General features: G+C 64.7%; 3 protein-coding genes across 4 annotated transcripts in view; all 3 read left to right on the forward strand.

Annotated features, from left to right (window-relative positions):
• The window catches only part of CRIP2 (cysteine rich protein 2), a 6,244-nt gene extending 4,046 nt beyond the window's left edge, over window positions 1-2,198 (forward strand). The window contains exons 2-8 of the mRNA XM_017505449.2: window positions 383-477; window positions 567-624; window positions 820-960; window positions 1,044-1,112; window positions 1,206-1,300; window positions 1,516-1,573; window positions 1,662-2,198. Of these exons, the coding sequence (XP_017360938.1) occupies window positions 383-477; window positions 567-624; window positions 820-960; window positions 1,044-1,112; window positions 1,206-1,300; window positions 1,516-1,573; window positions 1,662-1,729 (584 nt within the window). The 3' untranslated portion in view covers window positions 1,730-2,198. The remainder of the gene's footprint in view (window positions 1-382; window positions 478-566; window positions 625-819; window positions 961-1,043; window positions 1,113-1,205; window positions 1,301-1,515; window positions 1,574-1,661) is intronic.
• A 6,741-nt stretch (window positions 2,199-8,939) lies between these two features.
• On the forward strand, window positions 8,940-10,585 carry CRIP1 (cysteine rich protein 1). The gene is made up of 5 exons (XM_017505450.2): window positions 8,940-9,094; window positions 9,956-10,050; window positions 10,124-10,181; window positions 10,265-10,310; window positions 10,457-10,585. The coding sequence occupies exons 1-4, from the start codon at window positions 9,055-9,057 to the stop codon at window positions 10,303-10,305; spliced, it is 234 nt and encodes a 77-aa protein (XP_017360939.1). The 5' UTR covers window positions 8,940-9,054; the 3' UTR covers window positions 10,306-10,310; window positions 10,457-10,585.
• A 2,440-nt stretch (window positions 10,586-13,025) lies between these two features.
• Window positions 13,026-22,938, forward strand: TEDC1 (tubulin epsilon and delta complex 1). Of its 2 annotated transcripts, none has more exons than XM_017505445.2 (8): window positions 13,026-13,272; window positions 13,372-13,450; window positions 13,872-14,074; window positions 14,347-14,502; window positions 15,524-15,622; window positions 18,910-18,996; window positions 19,331-19,510; window positions 20,295-22,938. In XM_017505445.2, the coding sequence occupies exons 1-8, from the start codon at window positions 13,063-13,065 to the stop codon at window positions 20,622-20,624; spliced, it is 1,344 nt and encodes a 447-aa protein (XP_017360934.1). In that variant the 5' UTR covers window positions 13,026-13,062; the 3' UTR covers window positions 20,625-22,938. The 2 variants fall into 2 exon arrangements, with proteins under 2 accessions (XP_017360934.1, XP_017360935.1); XM_017505446.2 differs by having other exon boundaries at window positions 19,400-19,510.
• The last annotated feature ends 231 nt before the right edge of the window (window positions 22,939-23,169 follow it).

Below are 23,169 nucleotides of genomic sequence, written 5' to 3' on the forward strand. Positions count from 1 at the left end.
GGTGTGTGTGGATTGGAGGCAGGTGTGTGTGTGGATTGGAGGCAGGTGTGTGTGTGGTGGAGGCAGGTGTGTGTGTGTGGGGGGGAGGCAGGTGTTTGAGCGAGGGCAGGCCAGGCACAGGCCCCATCACCACAGGCACTGAGGGGATTAATGGGGCAGCCCCGGAGCCCTCCTCGAAGGCGAAGGTAGTTCTAGCAGGTTTGGGGCTGGGGGCGATGAGACCCAGAGGGAGTGCAGGGCCTGCCAGGTGCAAGGGGGGTGGCTGGCGGGGACTCCCTGGATGTCAGAATGCCTGGAGCACATGGGGGTGGTGGCTGCCAGGTGGGGACCAAGTTGGGGGCGGCCCGCCCCGCGCTGACCCCTCCTCTGCCCTCCCGTGTAGCCGAGAAGGTGAGCTCCCTGGGTAAGGACTGGCACAAGTTCTGCCTCAAGTGCGAGCGCTGCAGCAAGACGCTGACCCCCGGGGGCCACGCTGAGGTGAGCCCCCTGTGCGGTGCGGGCAGGGGCGGGGGAGGGGTCACGACTCCCGCCACCTTCGGGCAGGCCCTGACTGTGTATCTTTGCAGCATGACGGGAAGCCGTTCTGCCACAAGCCCTGCTACGCCACGCTGTTCGGACCCAAAGGTGAGCCGTGGCTGCCCACTGCCTGCCCTGGGGCCCACCGGGAGGGGCGTGGGTGCTGGCACTGGGAGTGGGGGTTGCGGCTGCCATAGACCCAACCCAGACTCCCAGCCACTGTGGAATGCCTAGTGCCCCAGCGGGCCGTTTTCTGAGACGTCAGGTGGCTGTGGCCCCCACCCCACGTGCCCCCACCCGCAGGCGTGAACATCGGGGGTGCAGGCTCCTACATCTATGAGAAGCCCCTGGCAGAGGGGCCGCAGGTCACCGGCCCTATCGAGGTCCCTGTGGCGCGAGCAGAGGATCGAAAAGTGAGCGGCCCCCTGAAGGGGCCCAGCAGAGGTGGGCTGGGCACGGGCTGGGGGCTGTGGCTGGGGGCTGTGGGGACCCCCGCCCCGCCCCGCCCTGACTCTTGCACCCCACAGCCTCCAGCGTCACCACATTCACTGGGGAGCCCAACACGTGCCCTCGCTGCGGCAAGAAGGTGTACTTTGGTGAGTGCCGACCAGACCGAGGGCCCTGGCTCCCCGCCCCAGTCCCCGGACCTGCGCCCCCCCGGGCTCAGCCTAACCACTCTCCCTTCCCAGCTGAGAAGGTGACATCTCTGGGCAAGGATTGGCACCGGCCCTGCCTGCGCTGCGAGCGCTGCGGCAAAACGCTGACCCCCGGCGGGCACGCGGAGGTGAGGGGAGTGCGAGGGTGCTTGGGGGCACAGAGGGAGGGATGTTGGAGGGGGTAAGGGTGAGGAGTGCCAGGAGGGTGTGGGGGTGGGAGATGCTGCTGGGAGCCGCGCATGCCTCTCCCACACCGCCAGCCGGCCTGCACCTTCTGCAAGCCTCCAGGTGATGGGTGGGGGAGTCTGTGGACCACTTCCTCAACACCCACCTTCTGCCGCAGCACGATGGCCAGCCCTACTGCCACAAGCCCTGCTATGGAATCCTCTTCGGACCCAAGGGTGAGTGTGGCCAGGGTGCTCTGCGGTGTTCCCCCGCCTTCCCCTCTGCCCTGTTACCTCCACCCATCCCAGCGGCCTTCCTCCACAGGCGTGAACACCGGCGCCGTGGGCAGCTACATCTATGACCGAGACCCTGAAGGCAAGGTTCAGCCCTAGGCCACGGCTTTCAGGCATGGGCCTACCTGTGCCCCGACCCTGAGGGGCCCCCTGCTTGGTTCTGGGGGAGGGCCCAGCCGCCCAGTCCGATAGCAAGCCCAGGGCGTGTTGGAGAAGGGGCAGCCACAGGTAGAGGGCCACAACCATCCCTGAGGCTCTGCTGTGTCCGCCCCTCTGGCATGCCTGGGTGTCCCGTGACCCTCTGACCCCTGTGTGACTGTCCCAGCATTTCCCTGCCGGCCCTGTGGCGCTGTCTGCTCTCCCTCCCTCTCCTGCTGCCCACCCACCTGCCACTGTTATTTATGCTCCCTTCATGGGTGATGGTCACGCCCTCACCGTGTCCCTGGCCAAGCTCGCCCCTCCGGGATGCCCTGCTTGGTGTGCACACTGCCCCACAAGCACTCCACACCATCACGTGGCTCACCTGCCGCTGAGCCTTGTGCTGTCAATAAACGGTTTGAGGATTGCAGGATTGTCTTTGCTTGTGGAAGGGTTGCAAACCCTAGACCATGTCCCTTTCTGAGGCCCATGCATGCTCCCAGTCAGCACCTCTGGGTCTGGTGCTGGTGGGCTGGGCCCTCCTCCTGAGGGTGATGGTGGGGGTGGGGCCCTGGGATGTTTCTGAGGAGGAGGGAGAATGGGGGCAGGGAGCATGGTCCCTGGTTTGGGTGGTGGTTTCCCCCTCCCCAAATGGGGAGGGAGCAAGAATGTCAGGCAGGGAGGAGGTAAAGAGGGTAGGAAGCCTGGTGAGGGTGGTGTCCACGGTGGACAGAGCCCTGGAGGAAAGTTGACCCTGGAATCTGAAAATGCCAACAGCAGGCCTAAGAGCCCGGAGCTGCCTGGTCTGTGGAGCCTGGGAGGTGCCAGAGGGTTCAGCCCTGAGAGCAGAGGATATGCTCTGCAGGGAATGGGGCAGGGGAGCAGGGAGGGGTCCCGGGTGGAGAATGGGGAAGCTGGTGAAGGGTGGAGGGGAAGAGGTCTCCGGCAGCCCAGGACTGGACTGGGAAGCACAGGAGGCTTTGGGGGCTGTGGTCAGAGCCAGGAGCAGAGGGTCTTAGCTTGGCTGTTTCTAGCTTTTATCCATAGGGTGATGGACAGGCATTGGTGAATAGCCCTACCTTGGCCTGGAGTGTGGCCCAGGGACAGAATCCCTTCCCGTTCTGGTGAAGGTCTGAGTGATGACCGACTCGCCCGTGGCCTACTCAGTGGTCGAGGCTCTGCCCTTTCATCCAGGGACCCTGGCAGCTCCAAGGAGCCCTCCCCTCCCCCCAACTCTGCGCGGCTGCGTCGGCCTTCCTTATGCGCCACTCCTCGGGTGTCCACTAGAGGGCGTGCTATTCCACTCTGGCAGCACAAGGCAGTCATGCAAAGACCTTCTGCAGCGGCTAGCCCTGCCCCGGGGCTACCCCGCAGATGCCTCTGCCCTTCCAGCAATGAGGGGCACTCAGACCTGTCCACCTCCAGGCCCCTGCTCTCAGTGCCACAGGGCGACTGGGGCTTTATGCCTCTTCCCTGCTCCCAGCCCTTGGCACAGCCCCCGGCCTGGCCACCCTCCAGTCCATGGGCTCTGATGGAGCTGAGCCTGGATTCAGGGCCCTTTGTCCCAAGAGCAGCCACCACATCCTGGTGGGTCCTGGGCTGGCTCGGGTCCAGCCATGCCACAGATGCTCTCCAGCCCAGCACCCTGTTCGGCCACTGTGTCTCCTCCCACCTAGAATTTGGCCAGAACATGCAGGGCCTGACATCACGGAAGGGATGGCCACTCCCAACCCCAGGGAGAGGGGTGGTCAGGCAGGCTCCAGACCTCGGCTCACTCCCTCCTGCCAGGCCAAGGCTTCCTTATGAGGGGTGTGGGAGGGGTTGTTTCGGGAGAACTCAGAATTCCCGGAGTGCCCATCTCCACCCTTGTGGCGGGCTCCCAGGGTTGCATGGGAAATTCCTGCTTTCTGCTTGTGGTGTGGGGCGGGGGGACTCGAGGGTTCAGCTGGGTCCTCCTCCCTTGGGAGCCTCCAGTGGAAACTATGTCTGAGGACAGTTGTGGGCGATGTGCCCTTTCCTAAAACCTGGGTGGTGGTGGGGGAGGGTGGGAGGACCATTTGTGTGCTAGAAGACCCACCTGGGTTGGTTAGGGGGATGATGTGGGCAGGGGTCTCCTCCAGACATCAGCCCCTGACCCGCCGGGACGGCAGCACCGCCCCCAGGCCTGGCTGGGGCAGGACCGTTTCCTGTGGGGCGGGTTTGAGGATGACGCCTGCCTGCTGTGTTTGTTTCAAGTCATCGTCATGGAAACCGGGGCAGTTGCAGCTACTGTTTGTCTGAACGGCGTCGCTGGGTGGTGTCGCTGGGGGTGGCTGCATGCCCATGACACTAACAGGGCTTCCTTGCTGTCTCCAGCTCCAGGAAGCTATCCCCTCCCCCCCAGCTGTCTGCCAGCCAGGGGCTTCCTTGGGTGCCTACAGCCCCAGACAACCCCTAAAAGGGAGGGAATCTGGAATGGGCACTTTTGTCCCTGGGTGTGCCTCCTCTTCTGTCCCTGCCTCGGGGACTGCTCTGCCTCAACCTTCACTCTCCCTGACCTGGACCCATGCCCAGCCTGTGAGGCGACTCTGAAATGCCATCTGCTCCATCCCTCCCCGTCAGAACCCCTGGGAACCAAGTCCAGGGATCCATGAGGCCCTGGTGCCCCTGTGGGGCCAAGCTCACACCGAAGCTGCTCTGTGGAGCCCAGCTGTGCTTGGGAGCTGTGCCGCTTCACCTGCTCCTCAGCTGCACCCCCACCGTCCAATCTTCCTGTGCCTCCTGGCTAGGACCCCCCAAGGTACCCCCCACTCCAAGCTGGGCTGGCGGGGTCCTTGATGGTGCCCCCAGCCAGGCCTCTTTGTGGGGCCAGCTCAGCCTGCAGCTACCCATATCCACTTCCTCTGGCCCCTGCCCTGGCCCCCAGCACCCTTCCTCCAGGCCCTGCCCAGCCTTCCCTGGGCCAGTGACCGCAGCATCAGCTCTGAGTACCCCCACTCCCAGGGTCTTCCCTAACTCCTGCCCCCCTTCAGACTCCACACAGCTGAGACTAGTGCCCCGACCCTCTACAGGACTTGGCAGGGCACACTTGCCTCCCAGCCCTGGGTCCAGCTTACTGGTGGCCAAGGTAGCCTGAGGGGTGGATGGTCAGGAAATCATCCAGTGCGTGAGCCCCTAGCTCCAGACCATTGAGGGCGGGGCACAGGCAAGGGCTGGCTGGGGACTGGGATGGCCAGGTATGTGCAGCACTTTGCCCAGTGCCAGATGGGCTTTGGGTGCGGGTGTGGGTTCCAGCTATGGGGCAGGGATTTCAGTCTCTGGAATTCCTAGACTAAGGCTGTAGGATGCTGGGTACCAGGTCCAGCCTCAAGGGCAGGGAGGGAGGGCAGGGGCACCCCATCTGGCCAGTGTGGAATCCAGGCAGGGCTGCAGCCCCACTGGGGGCAGGGCTGGCTGAGGAAGCCTCCTCCTTTCACACCTTGCCATGTGTGCCCTGGGAGAGGAGGAATGGAGCAGCCTTCCCACCTGTGCTGGAGGTGAGGCTCAGAGGACAGGAGGGGCCTGTCTGAGAAGCCCATCCCATCCCAACCCCATGCCGGTCAGCCCAGGGCAGGAATGGCCATTGGACCTAGCACACCCAACCAGGGCCAGACCACAGGCCAGACAGGGGGTCCCGGGAGACAAGCAGCTGAAAATAGACCCTGGGAACTTGGGAGAGTCTGAGACTCAGCCGGGCTGAGGGGGAGGGGCAGGAAGGTGGGCCCTGGGGAGGGCTGAGCTGGGCGTGTTGGCAGAGCAGGGCACCTGGTTGCAGAGTGCCCAGGACAGGCCTGGGAGGGCACCTCACACCTGCCCACACCCTCAGCCTGGGCATGGGGGTGGGAGGTGGGGGGGAGGGCTTCAGGGAAAGGGAGGGGCAGTCCCAAGGCGAGTGCCACAGTCTGCAGAGGGAGGGGCTGTGGGCCTAGAGGAGCAGAATGGTTCTGGAGAGGTAGACGGTGGAATTCCTCAGGGACAGTGGGGCCCAGCCCGGCCTCTCTGTCACCGTGGTTCCTGGAGCCCAGGCCTGGCTGCCACACCCTAGCCCCTGCAGGCGTCAGCCAAAGGGCCAGCAAGAGCAGGCCAGGGTGCAGGGGCGTGTGCAGACGACAGGCTGAGCAGACAGAGGAGGCCTCTCGATGCACCTGGAACCCTGCAGCAGCCCCCACCAGCCCCAGGTCTAGGGCCCTCTTGCTGTCCAGGTGCAGGGTGGTGGAATGTTCTGGGCATAGAGGCAGCTGGGGTGAGCAGCTGGGGAACTCTGTGTCCCTGTCCTGACGACTCTATCCTCTGTTTGTTCCTGCCACAAATGCCACCAACATCTTGCAAGGTGGGCTGAGAGGTGCAGAGGCTGGGGTCTTCGGCTAGCCCAGTGAGCTGGAGTCAGGCTAACCCCATTGACCAGATCGGTGCCCCGGGGCAGGTGAGAGCCAGGCAAGCTTATGAAGCCAGAGGCCCGGTGCCTGGACTGGGGCCGGTGGGGGGTGGTGTGTCCCAGAAGCTGGCAGGACCCTGACCTGCCCAGAGGGGTTGGGCCCTGGGGGTGGGATGGTGTGAACATGGAGTCGAGGTGGAGGAAGGAAGTGGAAGGTGGGCTCCTGCAGCTGAGGGAGGGTCCCCACCCCTGGAGCACGGGGGCGGGGAGTGCAGGAGAAAGGGGGTTTGAGGGGCACATCCATCTGTAGCCGAAGTTTGGGGAGGGTTCCAGGGATTGTCTGTCTGTGACTGTGTGTGTGTCTCTGTGTTACGTCTGTGTCTGTGTCAGTGTGTGTATCTGTGTTTGTGAGTGTGTGTGTCTGAGTGGAAAAACTGCTGTGAGCCAACACAGAAGGTGTGGCCCATGGTGAGGGCATCCTGCCCCCCACCCCGCCTCACCCCACCCGTGACCATGGTGAGAGAAAGCAACAGCCGGGCAGGCCAGGAAGGGACTCATCACCCTGGTTTTCAAGGGGGGGGGTTCCCCCATGGGCAGGGCAGGTTAGAGTCCAGAGTGTGGGGGAAGGGGCCATCCCTGGGGGGGGGTGGAGGGGAGGACAAGGACTGGGTCATTGTCCTTATCTGCCCTGGCCAATGTCCCTACATGAGCCACAAGGCACCCACCTGGGGTGGGCTGGGGAGGAGGCTTGACAGAAACGGACAAATGCTCTCAGGCACCCCAGAGACCCCACCAATGGACACACCCACACACAGGTATGCCCGAGGGTACCAGGCACACGTGTGCCTCAGGCATCTGTCCTACACTTCTGCACCCAGAGTATGTTACCCTGGTGGGGGTGTGGATGGTGGTGCTGGGCACCCTTGGGGCCTGTGGGCACCACACACCCCAGGGGAAGTGCAGTGACAGAGACCCTGGCCTGCCCAAGACCGTGTGAGCTCCCCTGGCCTCTCCCCCTTCTCAGCGCCTCTGCCTGTCTGCAGGTTTGTTCCATGGTGCCCAGACTTGGTGGAGATGGCCGGTGGGCCGAGACCCGAGAGTGGGTTTCGAGGCTCACTGGGTTGGAGACTGAGGTTCCAAGGTTGCAGGGCAGGAGTGCACCCCTGCTCTGGAAACCTTGCCTCTGAGGGGTCTTGATGGGGCAGGGGAGGGCTCCAATGGGCCCCTGTGGAATGTCCTATCAGACCCCAGGACTTAGCCCCAGTCGGGGACAGAACAGTGGCCTTGGAGAGGGGGATGCCAGGAGGGGTGAGCAGGATGTGGCCTTGGCTGATGTGCCGGTAGGGGTCTCTGCAGTGTGGCCTCCACGCCAGACACCCGTGCCTCGGCCATCCTACAGCCATGTCGCTCCTGTCCTCTCCCCAAGCTGGGGCCTGCTGGTGGACAGGGCAGGGCAAGCCTGGAGGGGCCGACGGTAGGGCGGTGGGCTTCAGGGAAAGTGAAGCTGGGCTCACAGATGCAGTTAGGGCTAAATGCCCACCAGGGGTAAGCCGGGGCTCCTGGGGTCTGGGACGATGGTCTCCAGCACCCCCTGGCGGGGGACAGGGCTGGCACAGGCCCAGAGGTGGAGGTCAAGGGGAGATGAGATGACAGCTGACATGGCTGACCCGAGGGATGGGGGCACGGAGGAAAGGCAGGAGCCCCCGTGCTGTGGGAGTTTGGGCATGGGGCTCCACGAAGTTCGGAGGTGAAGGGCCTGTAGAGAGAGGGCTCCCCTGCCCATTGAGAGGAAAGGGGGCTGGTGGGCTGACCCCAAAGCCTGACCCTGGCCCCCGTCGTGAGGCTGGCTGGTTGGCCGGAGGGCCGCCCCACAAGCCTGAGGGCTAGCAGGCCCCGTTGGCCTTCCTGAATCTCCGGGCGGGCAAGGCAGGACAGCCTCTGCCTGGCACCGGAGTCAGCCTCCACCCCACCTGGGCAGTGGACTTGGACAGCTTTGGCCAAACTGGGCGTTTCCTGCAGAGATAAGGGCCCTCCCAGCGCCCGGCCGAACATCTCCCAGCGCCCGGCCGAACATCTCCCAGCCAGCCTGGGGGTGGCCGAACTCTCCTTTGTCCAGGGCGCAAACCCCAGCTCCTGAAGCCATTGGTCCTCAAGCTGCGGCTCCACTCCCTGGGAGTCCCCGCTTTTGAATTCCCCGGGGACCTTCCCGCTGCGGTCAGATGGACCTCTCAGAGCAGTGGAGATCAGGGGAGCTAGCAGAGCGGGGATGTCCCTCCAGAGTGAGGGGCTGAGGGGGGCAGCCTCCTAACCCTGCCTGGGATGGAAGGCCAGAGTGGGTTCCTCAGTGGGGGCGACAGCGGGGACTCTCCGGCAATTGTCCCCGGCCCTCCATCTTGGCGAGGGCAGGATCAGCGTGGGCTGCTTTGCATCTCTTTGCATTTAGAAGTGTTTGGTCCAGTCCTGGCCCGCCCGGATCTGGGGTTAGGGCAGGTGCCGGCGGGGTGGGGCCGGGGTCGGAGAAGGGCTTCCTGCTTCGGGGGAGCCTTTTGCCCTGAGCCTGGCTCCGGGCGACAGCACAGTGCTGGGCTAGGGGCGCGGCTTGAACTCCCGGAGGAGCTGCGCCCCGTCAGTGAGTCCCACGGCCCTCTGCTCTGTCCTGAGTCAGGCCTGGGTCCAGCCTGAAGGCGGGGGTGGACCAGATGACCTTTCTCGGGCCGCGGGCCTGGATCCAAGGTCCCCGGGGTCCAAGTCCTGGATTGGGGGGCGGGGCGCGAGGGGCGGGGTCTCCAATGGGCGGGGTCCCGGGGGCCCTGAAAGGCGCAGACCTGGCCGGACCCTCCCAGTCTCGCGCCTGCAGCCCTTCCCGCCCCAGCCGCCACCACCCGGAGCTGCCATGCCCAAGTGCCCCAAGTGCAACAAGGAGGTGTACTTCGGTGAGTGCGCGCACGCCGGCCCCGCAAGGAGGCGCCGCTGAGGGGCGACGGGGCTGGGGGCTCCTCGGGAGGACTGAGGCGCTGGGTCCCCTGGGCGCCGCCTCGGAGCAGACGCCTTAGCCTGGCGCGCGCCTGCCCTGGGAGGAGGGTGGAGACCCCTGCGTCCGAAGGCCGCACGATCGCTGCCGGTTCGCGGTCTCGCTGTGCTCGGCGGGCCGCCTCTGGCTCTGAGCCTCCCCGTCTCTGGGCCCTACGATCTCTGCCGTCTCCTCTCGGGCGCACCCTGGGTGGGGGACCCGTGGGGCTGGAAGGAACGCGAGCCTGGGGCGGCGCCTCCCAATGCAAAGTAGAAACAGACGCGGAAACTGACGCCCGGGGCGCGATCCCTGACGCCCGCCTTCCTGCCCCGCGCGCGCGCCCCGAGGGGAGGGAGGAAGTGGGAAGTCACCCCTGTCCTCGCCTTGGAGAAGGGCTCCCACAGGCTCCACTCTTGCCACCACAGAGGCCGGGGGCTGAAAGCCGGCAGCCTGGCCTAGGCCTTCCTGACCCAGCCCGGACCCCTGACCCTGGGCCCCGCCCTTCAGCCCCACCCAGCCCTCAGGAGCAAGACTCAGAGCCACACCCCCCAGTGGCCCAGGCACCAGGCAGGTTGTATTGGCTCTGGGGATTGGAGATTGGCGCTGTTTGGTTGTAATGGCTCTGTCCTCATGGGACAGGTGGCTGAGACCTTAGGGTGGGCTGCCAGGCTGGAGCCCCAGTGCACAGGGCTTGGGCAGAACTGGCTGCAAGAGGTGGGAACGCCAGCGGTGGGTGTGCGTGGAGTCCCCCAGCGTCTCACGGGGCCTGTGTGTGCCTCTGCAGCCGAGAGGGTGACCTCTCTGGGCAAGGACTGGCATCGGCCTTGCCTGAAGTGTGAGAAATGTGGGAAGACGCTGACCTCCGGCGGCCACGCTGAGGTAGGTGGGACCCGCCCTGGTGGCAGGGCCCAGGGGTGATGGGACCACCCCTTCACGGCCCTTCTCTTTGCAGCACGAAGGCAAACCCTACTGCAACCATCCCTGCTACGCAGCCATGTTTGGGCCTAAAGGTATGCGCCCCGTGCCTTGTGTCCCTGCCCACCCCACAGCCCAGTCTGCATCTCCCTGTTGACTTTTTCCACCTTCTCTGCAGGCTTTGGGCGGGGTGGAGCCGAGAGCCACACTTTCAAGTAAACCAGGTAGGTAGGACCCCACCCCTGTCCTGCCCCCTGGTTCTACTCTTGGGCTGGGGATGCCCCCTCCCAGGGAGGCCTGACCACTCATGGGGTCCAAAGGGAGGCCGTGCACGCTGCACTCACGTCTGTGCCTGTCTCTCTCTGCACAGGTGGTGGAGACCCCATCCTTGGCCGCTGGCTGGGCCACTCACTGTCCAGCAAATGCCAGGCCTCGTCCCCCGATGCCCAGGGCTCCCTTGTAGCCCCTAATGTCCTCAATAAACCTGAACACGTGGAAAGCCTGTGTGTGTATGTGCGTGCTCGTGCTGGGTGAGCCAGGGTGTGCAAGGGGGCTGCAGTGGAGCTCTGGCCACAGCTCTGCCTGCCAGTGGCACCTCCAAGGCGGGGACAGAGGTGACTTCCCACTTCCTGTGCATCACCCTCCCCAGGGCGCCGTTCCAGGGCCTCATAGGGCGGGCCCGTGTGCAGAGTGAGTCCAGGCCACCCTAGACAGCCTGCACCCAGCCCTGCTGCTCTGAGCCCACCTCCACAACCTCCAGACCCTCAGAGGTGCCCCTGAGCTCTCCTGGCCTTCTGGGAGTAGGAGGGGAGGCTTTGAGAGGCCTGGGGGTGGGTGGGGCTGGCCTCGGGTCAGGGGATGAATCAGCTCACTGGTTCCGTTTCTGAGAGGCTCTACGGGAGCTGTGGGGACTCCTAGCCTTCCCCCTTCCTGCCTCCCAACCCTGTCCTCATTCCCCAGCCCTCCAGGCCAGGCCGAGCTTCTGCAGGGGCCTGATGAGGCTGCTCTGCTCCTGACCCAGACACCACTGCCCCACGTGCGTCCTTGTCTGCTGTCTACCCCGTGCCCAGGGACTTACCCTGTGGCCCGGCGTCCAGCGGGGAACTTGAGTGCTGGCCGTGCACAGGGGCTGAGGGTCCTTCTGGAAACTCCCTTGTCAACTCAGCCAGCCGCTGCTGGCCGGGCACCTTCAGACTCCCTTCCCTACACTGGCCACTTAGATTCTGGCCCTAGCAGAAGGCCACCCCCAAGGATACCCACTGACATAAAAGAGCCCAGAGACCTCACCCTGCCCTAGGGCTGTGGTGGGTGTGCCGCAGGCTCCGCTGGACAGGAGCTGTGTGGGGACAGTCTAGGGTAGCCCAGAGTGGGGTGTGTGGGGTGACTGGGAGATTCCCGGGATCCCAAGAGCTGGGAACCACAGCGGTTTTGGTGGGATGGGGGCACGGGAGGGGGGATGCCGGGGTGCCGAGGTGAGGCCTCGGTTCTGGACGGTGGTGGGTGGCGCTGCGGGAACTGAGAGCTTTGACTCAGCGACACCTGGTGCAGAGGAAAATCCGCAAGCTCGGGGCTGGGAGAGCGCGGAGCAAGGCTGCAGAGGGGCCCGCCATCCCCCACGCTTCCTGCCAAGTTCCTGCGGCGCCGTGGGCCCCCACCCCTGCCCCATCCCCCTGGCTCCTGCCGCCGTGTAGCTCGCAGGTGCAGAGGCGCTCCGAGGAGGACGCCCTTGGCTTCGAGGAAGCCGCCGGCGGGGCGAGGAGCTTGGTCTTCCTCCTGGCGCTGGCGCCGTGAAGGAGGTCGCGATGCGCCAGAGGGAAGGAGGCTGCGGGCGGAGGAGGCCGGAGGGCGTGCGGAGAGGGGCAGGATGGGGCCTGCTCGGGTGGGGTTCCTGAGGGCCAGGAGGGCTGCCTGGAGGAGGAGATGGGGGCGAAGGAGGCTGGGAGGGAGGTGGGCCGGGACCCCTCGGGCTGCGCCTCGTGTGGGCGCGGCCAGCCAGGTCTGGGGGTCCAGGGAGGCCCGAGCTTCCCGCCCCCGCCTTCGCCGCCGTCCTCGCAGCCCCGGGGTGGTGCAGGGGCATCGCGGGAAGAGCCCGGAGACGCCGCTGGCCGCGAGCCGGCCCGACCTCCTGTCCCCGCAGGCGGCCCCGCGCTTCTCCCGGCCCGCGCCTTTCGGGGCCGCCCGTGCACGCGGGCCCGGCTCAGCGGGGCTCGGGCAGCGGCTGCTTCCCGCGCCGGCTTCCTCCGGGGCTGCTCCGCGGCGGCGGCAGAAGGACGCGCGGCCGCGGGCGGGCGAAGACCGGGAGCGCCGGCGGAGGCGGCGGCGGCGGGCCCGGGCCGCGCGTTCGGGACGGGGGAGTTGCCGGGACCTGGCACCAGGAGCCCGGGGCCGGCAGCACCCGGAGCTGCGCTGTGAGGCGCGGCGGGCTCCGGGCGCCTCCTGGCGGCCGGGCCGGGGAGGCGGCGCGGGGGGGCGACGCTCGTCGGCTCTGACTCCGTGGGGCCCGGCTACGCTGCCTGCCGCGGCCCCCAGGGGGCGCCCTCGGGAGTCTGCGCGCTCCAGCCGGGCGGTTGCTAGGTTACTAGGGGCGTGAGGCGCTGATGGGCGGGGTCTGGGCGAGGCGGGAGTCGGGTTCGTGACGGTAGAGTCGGCAAGGGCGGACTCCGCGGACTTCACACAGGCGGCACTGCCATCAGCCCGGAAGTGGGTCCGCCCGGGACAGAATTAGACTACACTCAAACTCAAGGGAAACCGTTCATTGGGCCGGGCCTCAAAGGCGGGTCCCTGCCGACGCGGTGATTGGATGCAGGCCCGGCCAGCACGGTGATTGGTGAAAGACCCGGCCAGCGCGGCGCTAGTCCGGGCGTCCCGTGCGGTGATTGGGCGCAGGTCCAGCCGGCGCGCTGATTGGGAGCTGGACACGGCCCGTGCGGCGATTGGGTACAGGTCCCAGCCGCTGCGGTAGAGCCTGCCCGTGCGATGCTTGTGCGCAGGTCCCGGGCGGCGGCGGCGGGCGATCCGAAGGAGGCTGGTGCTGGCTCTATGGGGAGGCGGCGGCGGCCGGTGGACCCCGCGGCTGGGGCCCGGGCCGGGGCCCTGCCTGAGGCCATCGCCGCGTTGAGTCAGTCGTTGCCCTCCGGACCCAGCCCGGAGATCTTCCGCCGCGCCAAGTTCGACCGTCCGGAGGCGGTGACGCTGGCGCGGAGGGCAGCCGGGCCGGGTGGGGTCCCGGGCCCTCGCAGGGAGTTGGGCCAGCTCCACTGACTGCCCGCTTTTTATTTTCCGCAGACCCCCGCGCTCTGGCAGCTTCTCTTCCGCGTGCTCGCGCCACTCCCTCTGGACAACCGCCTGGCCTCGCTCGCCCCGGGTAAGCCCCGCTCCCGGCAGGCCCTGGCCCCGCCCACCCGGTAGCACCGGCCCCCCTCCTGCCCCTGTAAAGCCCCGCCTTCCCCAGTGAGCCACGCCCCTGGCAGGTTATAGCCCCACCCACCCTAGTGGCACGGGCCCCACTCCCGCAGAGCCCCGCCTTCCCCAGTAAGCCACGCCCCTGGTAGGCTCTAGCTCCACCCCCTTGGGTAGTTCCGGTTTCTGCACCTACAAAGCCGTGGGGCCGTCCCTGTTGGCCCTTGGCCTCCTCATCCTGGTCTGAGTTCCAGCTCTCCCACCGTAGTTTCTTATGAGCTAGGCCTTGAGCCCCTGCTCGAGTGATCTGTGGGGCTCTCTGGAGGCATTCAGGTGGCGTCACCTCCAGGCTTGTGGTTGCCTGAGCTGGTGGTCTTCTATCCTAGAGGTCCAAGCCCGCTTGGTGAAGTCAGCACTGCGCTCCCAGGGCTACCCGCGGCTGGCACTGGCGCAGCTCCCTGAGGATGGCTCCCAGGGCAGCCGGGAGCTGCTGCTGGCTCTGTCCTGGCTCTTGGCCCGAGGACCTGTGCTTGAGCAGATGCTGGCCCAGACCCGAGTGCCTCTGGGTGATGAGATGACTGTGTGCCAGGTGCGTGTGGGTGAGGGTGGGCCGAGCCAGCCCTGGTCTCAACTCCTGGGGCCAGAACAAAGGCAGGCCTGGGCTAGCCTCCTCGGTGTCTCCTGCCCGGACACTCAGGGCAGTCCCACAAAGTGTTACCTAGCTGCCTGCTGAAAACATGGAAGCTCCCTGTGCAGGAAGCACCCTTTGTCCTTGGCTGTGCCTCCACTGCCCTCTTCATCCTGGCTTTTCCTGGGGTTAGAGTGGGGTGGGAGCAGGGCCTGACCGTTGCCCTTCTCCAGTGTGAGGCCCTGGCCAGCCCTGGCCCACCTGCACCCCAGGTGCGAGCAGAGGATCCTGTGGATGTCCGCCATGTGCAGTGGCTGATGGGAAAGCTGCGGTTCCGGTGGCGCCAGCTGGTGTCCAGTCAGCAGGAACAGTGCACCCTCCTGAGCAAGGTAGAGCTGGCACAGGGCTTCCACCCAGGGGCTGTGTCCTGTGCTGCAGGCCCCCAGCTGCCGGTCCCTGTGGCTCGTGCTGTGAGGCCTGGCATAGGCTTTTGGCTGGATGTGGACCTTCCTGCCCCAGGCTTACCCAGAGCCTGACGTGGTTCCAGGTGGTCCTTGTGGGGATCCAGGGCAGGATGGAGGTGGGCAGTGCTGGGCAGTGGTGGGCAGGGTGTCAGAGAGCTCACAGAAATTGCTTTCTTGTTCCTGAAAGGCACCAGAGACCTTCCGGCTCTGTCACTAAATATTGTGATGGGCTCTGTGCCACTCCCTCCTGGGCACTGGAGAGGGAGGAGGACACACCCTGTTTCCACCACATCCTGCTTGGGGCTGACTTGGGTGGGCAGTTCCTGTGGGGCTCTGAAGGTGGTAGGGGTAGGCTCAGGGTCACAGGTGCCCAGCAGCATGTCCACTGTGAGGCCAGGGCTGACAGGTGCTTCTGTGGCAGCAGCAGGCTCCCAGCCTTGCAGAGGGTCTGTTGCTCAGCCAGCCTTTCCAGGGACCTCTCACCCTGTCGGGCCTGGCTTTGACACCAACCACCATGCTTACCTACTGTGCATGCCCCTCTGTGCTGCCCTCCAGCCCGCCTCTCTGGGAAGCCCCTCTCATTCCCCTAGATCCAAGCACTCACTCCCATCCCCACTGTGAGCCTGTCCGGAGGCTGTCCTCCTCCGATGCTGTGGGGGAAGCCAGGGCGCCCCACTGCAATCCTGCTGCTGTCTGGGAGCTGGGTGGGGTGGGGAGGCCATCAGTAAAGCTGCCTGGCCACCCCTGCAGGAGGCCCCAGCGGTGCAGACAGCGGTCCTGCATGCAGCCCAGCCCTGACAGCCTCAGGCGGAGTGGCTGGCTCCGAGCCCTGTTTCCGCCTCTGTGTGGTGGGTTCTGAAGGCTGACCTTGTTGGACTGGTGGAGTTCAGTGCTGGGGGAGGTGCCTGCTTCCCACTCAGCCTGGAGTCTGTACCGCCTGTTTCAGATCCACCTGTACACAAGCGGCTGCCATGGGGACCACAGCCTTGGTCATCTGTCCGTCGCTGAAGCAGAGATGCTCAGGGACCCGGAGGGAGGCCAGCAGGTGAGGGCGGGTGAGTTGCTCGGGAGGCACTGCCTGAGGTGGGAAGGGCCCTTGGGGGGCAGGGAGTGGTGGGTGTCTCTGTGTTTCTGCCACCCATCATCACCGGCATGGGTGACAGGCGTGTCCTCTGGGCCTCTCTTAGCCTCAGGGGCCGCTCCCCTTTCCCTTCCACAAATCCAGGCAGGGCGTGGGTGGGGGCCCAGGGACACAGGAGCCTGGGCTGGGCCGGCAGCTGGCTGAGGGTAGGTTGCTGGAATGAAAGTGTGAGCCAGTGGTGTTGGCACCTCAAGTACAGTAGGTCTCACCTGGTGTGGCAGGGCCCTGGGGGTGTGCAGAGATTAGCCCACACTGGGTGAAGGGCTGGGCACAGGGCTGACCGTGGCAGGGACAGCTACCCTTCAGAGCCCAAGGCCAGGCCCACATGGGTATGCTGCGTGGAGCCTGCCAAGCTGGAGCCAGCCCCATAGGCCCTGGAGACTTGCATGCCCCATTTTGCTTGCCACCCTGGGGCCAACCAGGGCACACAGCCCCAGGCGACAGGGCTCTGTGGTCCCGTGCAGATCCTGAGCCCTGGATAACACAGACCTGGAGAAAAGCCTGGCTCTGAGCCCCGGGTGGCCATGTGACTCTGCACCGGAAGTGTCAGAGTTGACTTAGCCTCAGGCATCTTCCCGAGGGATGGTCACTTCCTCTCACCCTGCTACTCCCCTCCCCTCCTCCCTGCCGGCCTTCCACCTTCATCCTTCTTTCTGGGGGCCTGCCCACCTTTCATCACTGGCTCCTTCCTCTTGGCCAGCTTGGTTTCAGGGGACAGGGAAGGGCTGGCAGCCCCTCTTTTTATTTTTTGAGACAGTCTTGCTCTGTTGCCCAGGCTGGATTGCAGCAGTGGCGTGATCTCGGCCCACTGCAACCTCCGCCTCCTGGGTTCAAGCCATTCTCCCGTCTCAATCTCCTGAGTAGCTGGGACTACAGGCATGCATTACCACATCTGGCTAATTTTTTAGTAGAGATGGGGCTTTGCCATGTTGGCCAGGCTGGTCTTGAACTTCTGATCTCTGGTGATCCACCTGGCTCAGCCTCCCAAAGTTCTGGGATTACAGGCATGAGCCACCCACTTGGGCTGGGCTCTGTACTGTCCTGAGTGACAGACTGGCACTGCCCAGCTCCGGGCAGGTACGGCCAGGCAGGAGGGCTGTGGCTCAGGTCTGGTGTGACCCTTTTTTCCAGGCCCGGTCCTCCTCTCTGTCTCTTCCCTCTCCAACTCCAGAGTCTTGGCCCCTGTACCTCATCCCAGGCCTGCCCAGGGGGACCCAGGGATCAGAGGTGGATGGCCTGGCTCCCAGCCCCCAGCCTTATGTCTGCTGGGGCTTCCTGCTCATGGCAAGGGCCTGTGCGTTCCACTCTGCAGCCCCAACCCTGGGGGACTGCATGCCGCACTGTGGGCTCACAGGGCCCGCTTCCGCTTGCCTGGCTCCTGGTGCCAGCTGGTCCTGTCCCTGGCTGAAGTGGGACTGGCACCCGCCCTGTCGGCCTGCATTGGCATTGGCGGTGCTGAGGCAGCATCTGGGCGCCCTGGTCTGCCCTTTGCCCTGCCTCCCTTGTAGAGGTGGCTCTGCAAAGCCCAGGCTCCTGGCCCCTGGGACCCCTGGGTTGGGGCAGAGCACAGGCTGCCCTGGCCTCAGCCTGCTTCTGCCCAGGGAGCCTCTGTGGAGACCACCGTCTGTGGTGGCCTCACCTCCAGGCCCCGTCCTCTCCTGGAAGCTGTGTGCGGTGCTGGCCAGATGGACTGGGGCCACGGGCTGGCTTCCTTCCAGGGTTTCTGGAGTGGGAACTCCCCCGAAACCTGGACCTGGCCTACCCGAAGGGCTTGCACTTCTCCTGGACTCCTGGGATGGGTCCCAGAACCTTCTGGAAGGATCTGTAGCTGGTGTGTGAGCAGCCAGGCCTGCTGCTGGGTGACTGGCGGCTCCCTTGGGTCCTGGTGGGACTCAGCCTGCAGCCTGCTCTCCCCACTCAGGGCAGTGCGTGAGGGAGGCTGGCAGGCGTGAAGACCACAGCACTTGGGGGTGGGTGGGAGGGGCAGTAAGAGGCGCGTTTGTCCCTCCTTTCCTGCCTGCTCCCGCCCCCGGGGGGGCCTTTAGCTTCATGGAAACTGCAGTAACTGCCCTTCTGTTCTGTTAGTTGACCGCTTCTGTTAGGTGATTGTCCTCCTGTTGGGGGTGTTTAGGCATCTGTCCCTATGGTGGGGTCTTTGCTCTTATCACGGCCTGCCTAGGTGGGCATGTGGGTGGCCCCAGCCTGCTTCAGCTCCCACGTCGCCCACAGACCTCCCTGTTCTCACCTTCTCTGACTGCAAGCCTGCCTCCCTCTGCTCTGCTCCACTCTCCTCTGCCCCAGGTGGGCTGGGTTGAGCCTGCTGTTCAAGGCCATCCCTATCTGCCCCCCAGCCACTGCTGGAGTCCCAGACTCCTGCAGCCTGGTTCACACTCTGGGTTCCTTGGGAGGAAGGGTGGAGTGGGCAGGATTCAGATGCAGAGGGCCTGTCCCCACGGGGGTACACCCTGCCCCAGGGCCCAGGATCACTGGTGCAGATAGCCCATGAGTACACGTGCCCACCTTCTGCGTGTGGGCAGAGTAGCCACCGTGTCTGGCCGTTTCCAGCCGCCTTGCCTGTCTGTGGCACACTGTGGGCAGGTGCCTTTGTGCAGCGCCATGGGGCAGACCCTTCGCTTGGGAATGTCAAGTGTGGCTCAGCTCTGCCTTCTCTGCCACCTGGGCCACTAGGCAGACTCCTTAGGGGGTCCCTGAAGTGACGGGGTGGTTTTTTCCCTCCCCAAGAGCCTGGCTGGCTCCCCAGTTTGGGGCCTCCTCCCTGCCTGCAGCCCCCAATATAGTCCCCATTTAGTGAGGGGTGTGGGGCGGAGGTCTAGGCTTCAGAAGCACCTGGACTCTGTCCCTGACCTTGTTGGACTCGCAGAGGGGCTGGTGTTGGTGTGGGGGGCAGCAGGTGTCCTCAGAGGGTAGGGCCAGCCCTCGTCTGGCAGGCAGGGCCTGGCTGTGTGTTGAGGGCTGCCCTGTGCTGCAAAAAGGACAGGTGGCCTGTGGTCGCCGCACCGCACCAGGGTGCCCTGCTTGTCGTTCTGGCCAGAGAACCTGGGTGCAGGCAGGGGAGGGCTGCAGGGGTGGGGCGTGTGCTGGGGCCAGCTGTCCGTCTTGTGTCTGTCTGTCCTGCGTCTGTCCCTGAGTTCCGGTGTGAGGTTCTAGCGCAGCTGCCGTTTGCCTTCCAGCTGCTGCGGACTCTGGAGTGTGAGAACCGGCGCCTGGAGGCGGTCCTGGCGTGGCGGCGCACAGAGCTGGTCTTCTGGCGGTGGATGGTGAGGACCCTCCTGTCGTCCCCTCCTGCAGCAGCCCCAGGCGGAGGGTGGGGATCTTCCTGTTTTCCAGACAGGAGAGGGGCTTTTAGGGAGGTCTCAGATCTCCTAGCGTAGACTTTCTCTAGGGCTTCTGCTCACCTTCTGGGGAGGCCACTGTGGCCCTGTCCTCAGCTCCATGGCCTGTGTGCCTTCCTGGACGTCGAGGCTGCTGAGATGGTGGCATCCAGCCGCTGTGGGACCTGGGGAGCCATCACTGCCCTCCGTGCCCTCTCTCTCTGTCCCCTCGGCTGGGAAACCCCACTTGGTGCAGACTGTCTCACTTGGGTCTCTGTAGGACACAGTCCTGGACACCTGTGTCCTCGGGGTGCCGGCTGCCGCCTCACAGGGCACCTTCCTGCCCCAGATCCCTGAGTGCAGCGGTGGCGTGTTGGAGCTGGTAGCGTGGGAGCTGCGGGCGCTGCAGGAGGAACTGCAGGAAGCTGCGGAGCACAGGCGGGCAGCCTGGGAGGCCAAGGTGAGGGCCAGCCTCGCTCTGGGCACTGGCCACCTTTGGGGGATGGCTGATCTGAGGGTGCTTTGAACTTGCTGGTTTCCATAGCTGCATCTGATCGAGTGTGGCCTGGTGGGTGGCACACTCACACGTGCACTCTGAGGGGCAGGAGGGCACATGGTGACGACCTCTGCTGCCGTCAGACAGCCCTGCCCCTCCTGCTGGAGGTCTGTTCTTGGATCTCTGCGTGAGGAGGGAGGGAAGCCCGTGCTGTGGGGCCTGCTGCTCCCAGGCCTCTGCCACACGAGTGTTCACACGGTGGTGCTCACTCTGTACCTGCCTGGGACTGTCGGACCTGCTGCTGGACGCCTGGGTCTCCTCCCTAAACACAGAGCTGTCCTCACCCAGGCAGGTTCGTGGCTGTGGACACAGGGCTGCATCATTCTCTTTTCTTTTTTTTTTTTTTTGTGATGGAGGAGTCTCACTCTCTCGCCCAGGCTGGAGTGCAGTGGTGTTATCTTGGCTCACTGCAACCTCAGCCTCCCAGGTTCAAGCGATTCTCCTGCCTCAGCCCCTGAGTAGCTGGGATTACAGGTGCACGCCACCATGCCCAGCTAATTTTTGTATTTTTAGTAGAGATGGGGTTTTCACTATGTTGGTCAGCTTGTTCAGGGAGCCTCTCTAAAGAGCATGGGCATTTCCTGCATGCGTGCTGCACCCGCACCCTTCATTCTGACCCAGGAGATGCTGAGGGGTCTGAGGCCAGCATCCTGGGGGGACAGAACCACCACCATTGTCTCCCACGCAGGCTGGAGGCTGTGGACGGGGGCCAGAGTGGAGTGCTGTGCGGCGGGCCTCTCGGGAGGCTGTGGAAAAGGAGCTGGGAGCTCTGCGGCGGTGCTGGGAGCAAGACAGGGACCCGGCCCAGCCCCACGTGCCACACCGGCTGGTCAGACGAGAGGATGGGGCAGCAGGGGACCGGGACCTGCGGGCAGCTGAGGTGATCAGGACGCTGAGGAGCCAGGAGGCCTGCCTGGAGGCAGTGCTGCATCAACTACAGGGACAATGTCGGCAGGAACTGGCCAGGCTGGCAGGAGCCCTGCCTGGCCTCATCTGGATCCCGCCACCTGGACGCTGAGGGCCGTGGACGGGCACTCCTGTGGGAACCCTGCCTTGGCCCAGCCCGGCTGGGTTTTGGGGGAACAGATACAGGGCCGGGTGGCCGCAGGGATGGCAGACGCAGAGCCCAGGTCATGTGCTGGCTGCGGGGGCTGGGCTGGGGCTCATGGCCAGCAGCACTGGGAATGGGTGTGGCCAGACCCCTGAGGGGGTTGTGATGGTCCAGCTGGCGGTCTGGAGGGGACTCGGGAGTGAACTGTGGCAGCTTCCCCGTGGGCAAGGCTGCCGGGCAAGGCTTCCCTGTTTGGGGAAAGGGGTGTAGAGGAGCCCTGGTCCGTGGTGGGCGGTCTAGAGCTGCCCGGGGCTGGAGGACATGTGCACCCCAGCGAGGTGAGTGGCAGGTGGGCGGAGGTGGCACAGGCCTCCCCGGCACGGGAGTGTCATGGACCCTGACCCCTTCCTCCGGTCTCCCCCTGCGGCCCAGCCCTGGGCTGTGAGCACAGCCTCTCCCCCTCCCCAGCCTTGGCTGTTCCTGGGGTGGCGCCGGATGGGAGCCCGGGGCTCTGCTCCTTCCCTGGAGGTGGTGCTCCGGGTGGGGGCACGGCGTGGACAGAGAGGCTTTGTTCCAGAGGCTGCCCAGCAAGCTCAGCTCAGCTCTGACAAAGAGCCATCTGTGTCCCAGGGACATGCCCCAGCCTGACGGAAGGAGGCTTGGCCTCATGGCACCCCCCACCCCCACCAGCAGGCACAGGTGGCTCTGAGGCCTCCCATGCCTCCCTCACAGGGCTCCCTCTCTTCTGGGGCCGTCGGACTCTGGCCTGAGGTGGGCAGAGACAGGGCTGGTGGGGCCACCTCCAGGCTCCTGCCAGCCCTGCCCTGGGGCCACGTCCATCCCGCCTGCTAGAACACGCCCTCACTGGAGCCTTTCCCACCGGCCTAGGGCTTGCGCCTGTGCGACAGTGCACACCCAGGGCTGCAGCTCCAGCCTCAGCTTGTCCAGGCCTCCTCGGCCCTGGAGGGGACACACCTAGGCTGTCTGCTTCCCCATTCCCGTGCCCGGGCCTCAGGAGCACCTCAGTGCTCGGACGTGGCCAGCAAGGCCTCCCTTTCAGGAGCACCTCCCTGACCTGCTCACGAAGCTGGGCCTCCTGCAGACTGGGCCGTGTGCAGCCCACCCTCCGGCCCCTCTGCCGGCTCTTCCTAAGGGTTCCTGCCACTTGCAGCTGCTGGGTCCAGCGCTGTGTCAGGCACTCAGCCCTCAGCCCTTCTCCACTGCAGCCTCAAAGGTCCCCGGTGCTCTCAGCCAGCTTCTTATGCCGGGAGCAAGTCCACATAAAGCCCTGCTTCTATAACCACAGACCCAGGACTCCCACGTGTAGGGCCACAGCCCTACAGGGTACTGGGGTGTCCCCTATCGCTGCTGAGGCGCAGGATCTGAGAAGTAAAGAGGACACAAAAGGACCGGAAAAGCAGCTGGGCTTCGGGGCCACGCCAGCTATGAGCAGAGACAGGTGAGGCCCCAAACGTCCAGGAGCGTCTATTTATTGGATACAAGACGGGGAAGGGTAGTGAGTGAGGTCATCTTAAGGACAGTGATAGGGTCAAGACAGTCACGTGCCCAATAAACAAGGGGTCCATCCCCATTAGGTCACTGAGGCTAGGAGGTGGGCCATGCGCAGCGCGCAGTATCTCTTGTCTGGGGCAGGCTACTTCCAAGGAATTCTGGAGGCGGATGCTCAAGTCAGCACAGTAGCAGAGCTGACCCGTCTACAGCCACCTGCTGGCAGCTTCCAGTGATTTCTATAGGAAGATGCTTTTCGAGCAGCACAGTAACAAGAGCTGGTAAAGTTCAGCCACCAAGGCGAGATTATACCGGAGGGGTTTTAAGCCCTTGGAGGCTCTTGGGATTGCAGGTCTGAGGGCAGCCTTCCGCAAGAACTGGAGCAAGGTCCTACAACTCTTTTATCAGGAGGAGTGGCTCTTGCCCCAAGCCTGCCATACAGCGGGTATCTTTACAATGCTGAACACTGCTGCCTGGGCCGTGGATTCTTGTCTTGGTATAACTTGTCTTTCCCTTAAATCATGCTCTGCACTGTGTCTGCTCCAGACAGTCTTCGACTATAAGCAAGTTATGCTTATATAAGTATAGCTGTTTATCTCTTAATTCATTCTCTGAACTGCGTCTGACCTAGGCATTCCTGACTATGAACTAAGATATAGTTGTATATATGTATGTGGAAATAACAGTTGTAGGATATTTTTCAGTTACTAATTCTGTAAACTAAGATATAAAAGGATTATATGAAGGAAATAACTGAGTAATAACACTATAAGATATTCTTCAGGCACTAATTGTGCTGGGGATCTGCTTAGCTCTCCTTCCTCAGTGCCCAGATGGGGGGTACCCATATCACAGGCCTTGGGGAGGGAGTTTGGTGGGAGTGAGGCCAGGGCTGAGGGAGGGAGGCCGGCAGTAGGGAGGCCAGGGCCGCGGGAGGGAGGCTGGCAGGAGAGAGGCCAGGGCTGAGGGAGGGAGGCCGGCAGGAGGGAGGCCAGGGCTGAGG

The sequence above is a fragment of the Cebus imitator genome, unplaced genomic scaffold, assembly GCF_001604975.1.
Source record: "Cebus imitator isolate Cc_AM_T3 unplaced genomic scaffold, Cebus_imitator-1.0 Scaffold338, whole genome shotgun sequence".
Taxonomy (NCBI): domain Eukaryota; kingdom Metazoa; phylum Chordata; class Mammalia; order Primates; family Cebidae; genus Cebus; species Cebus imitator.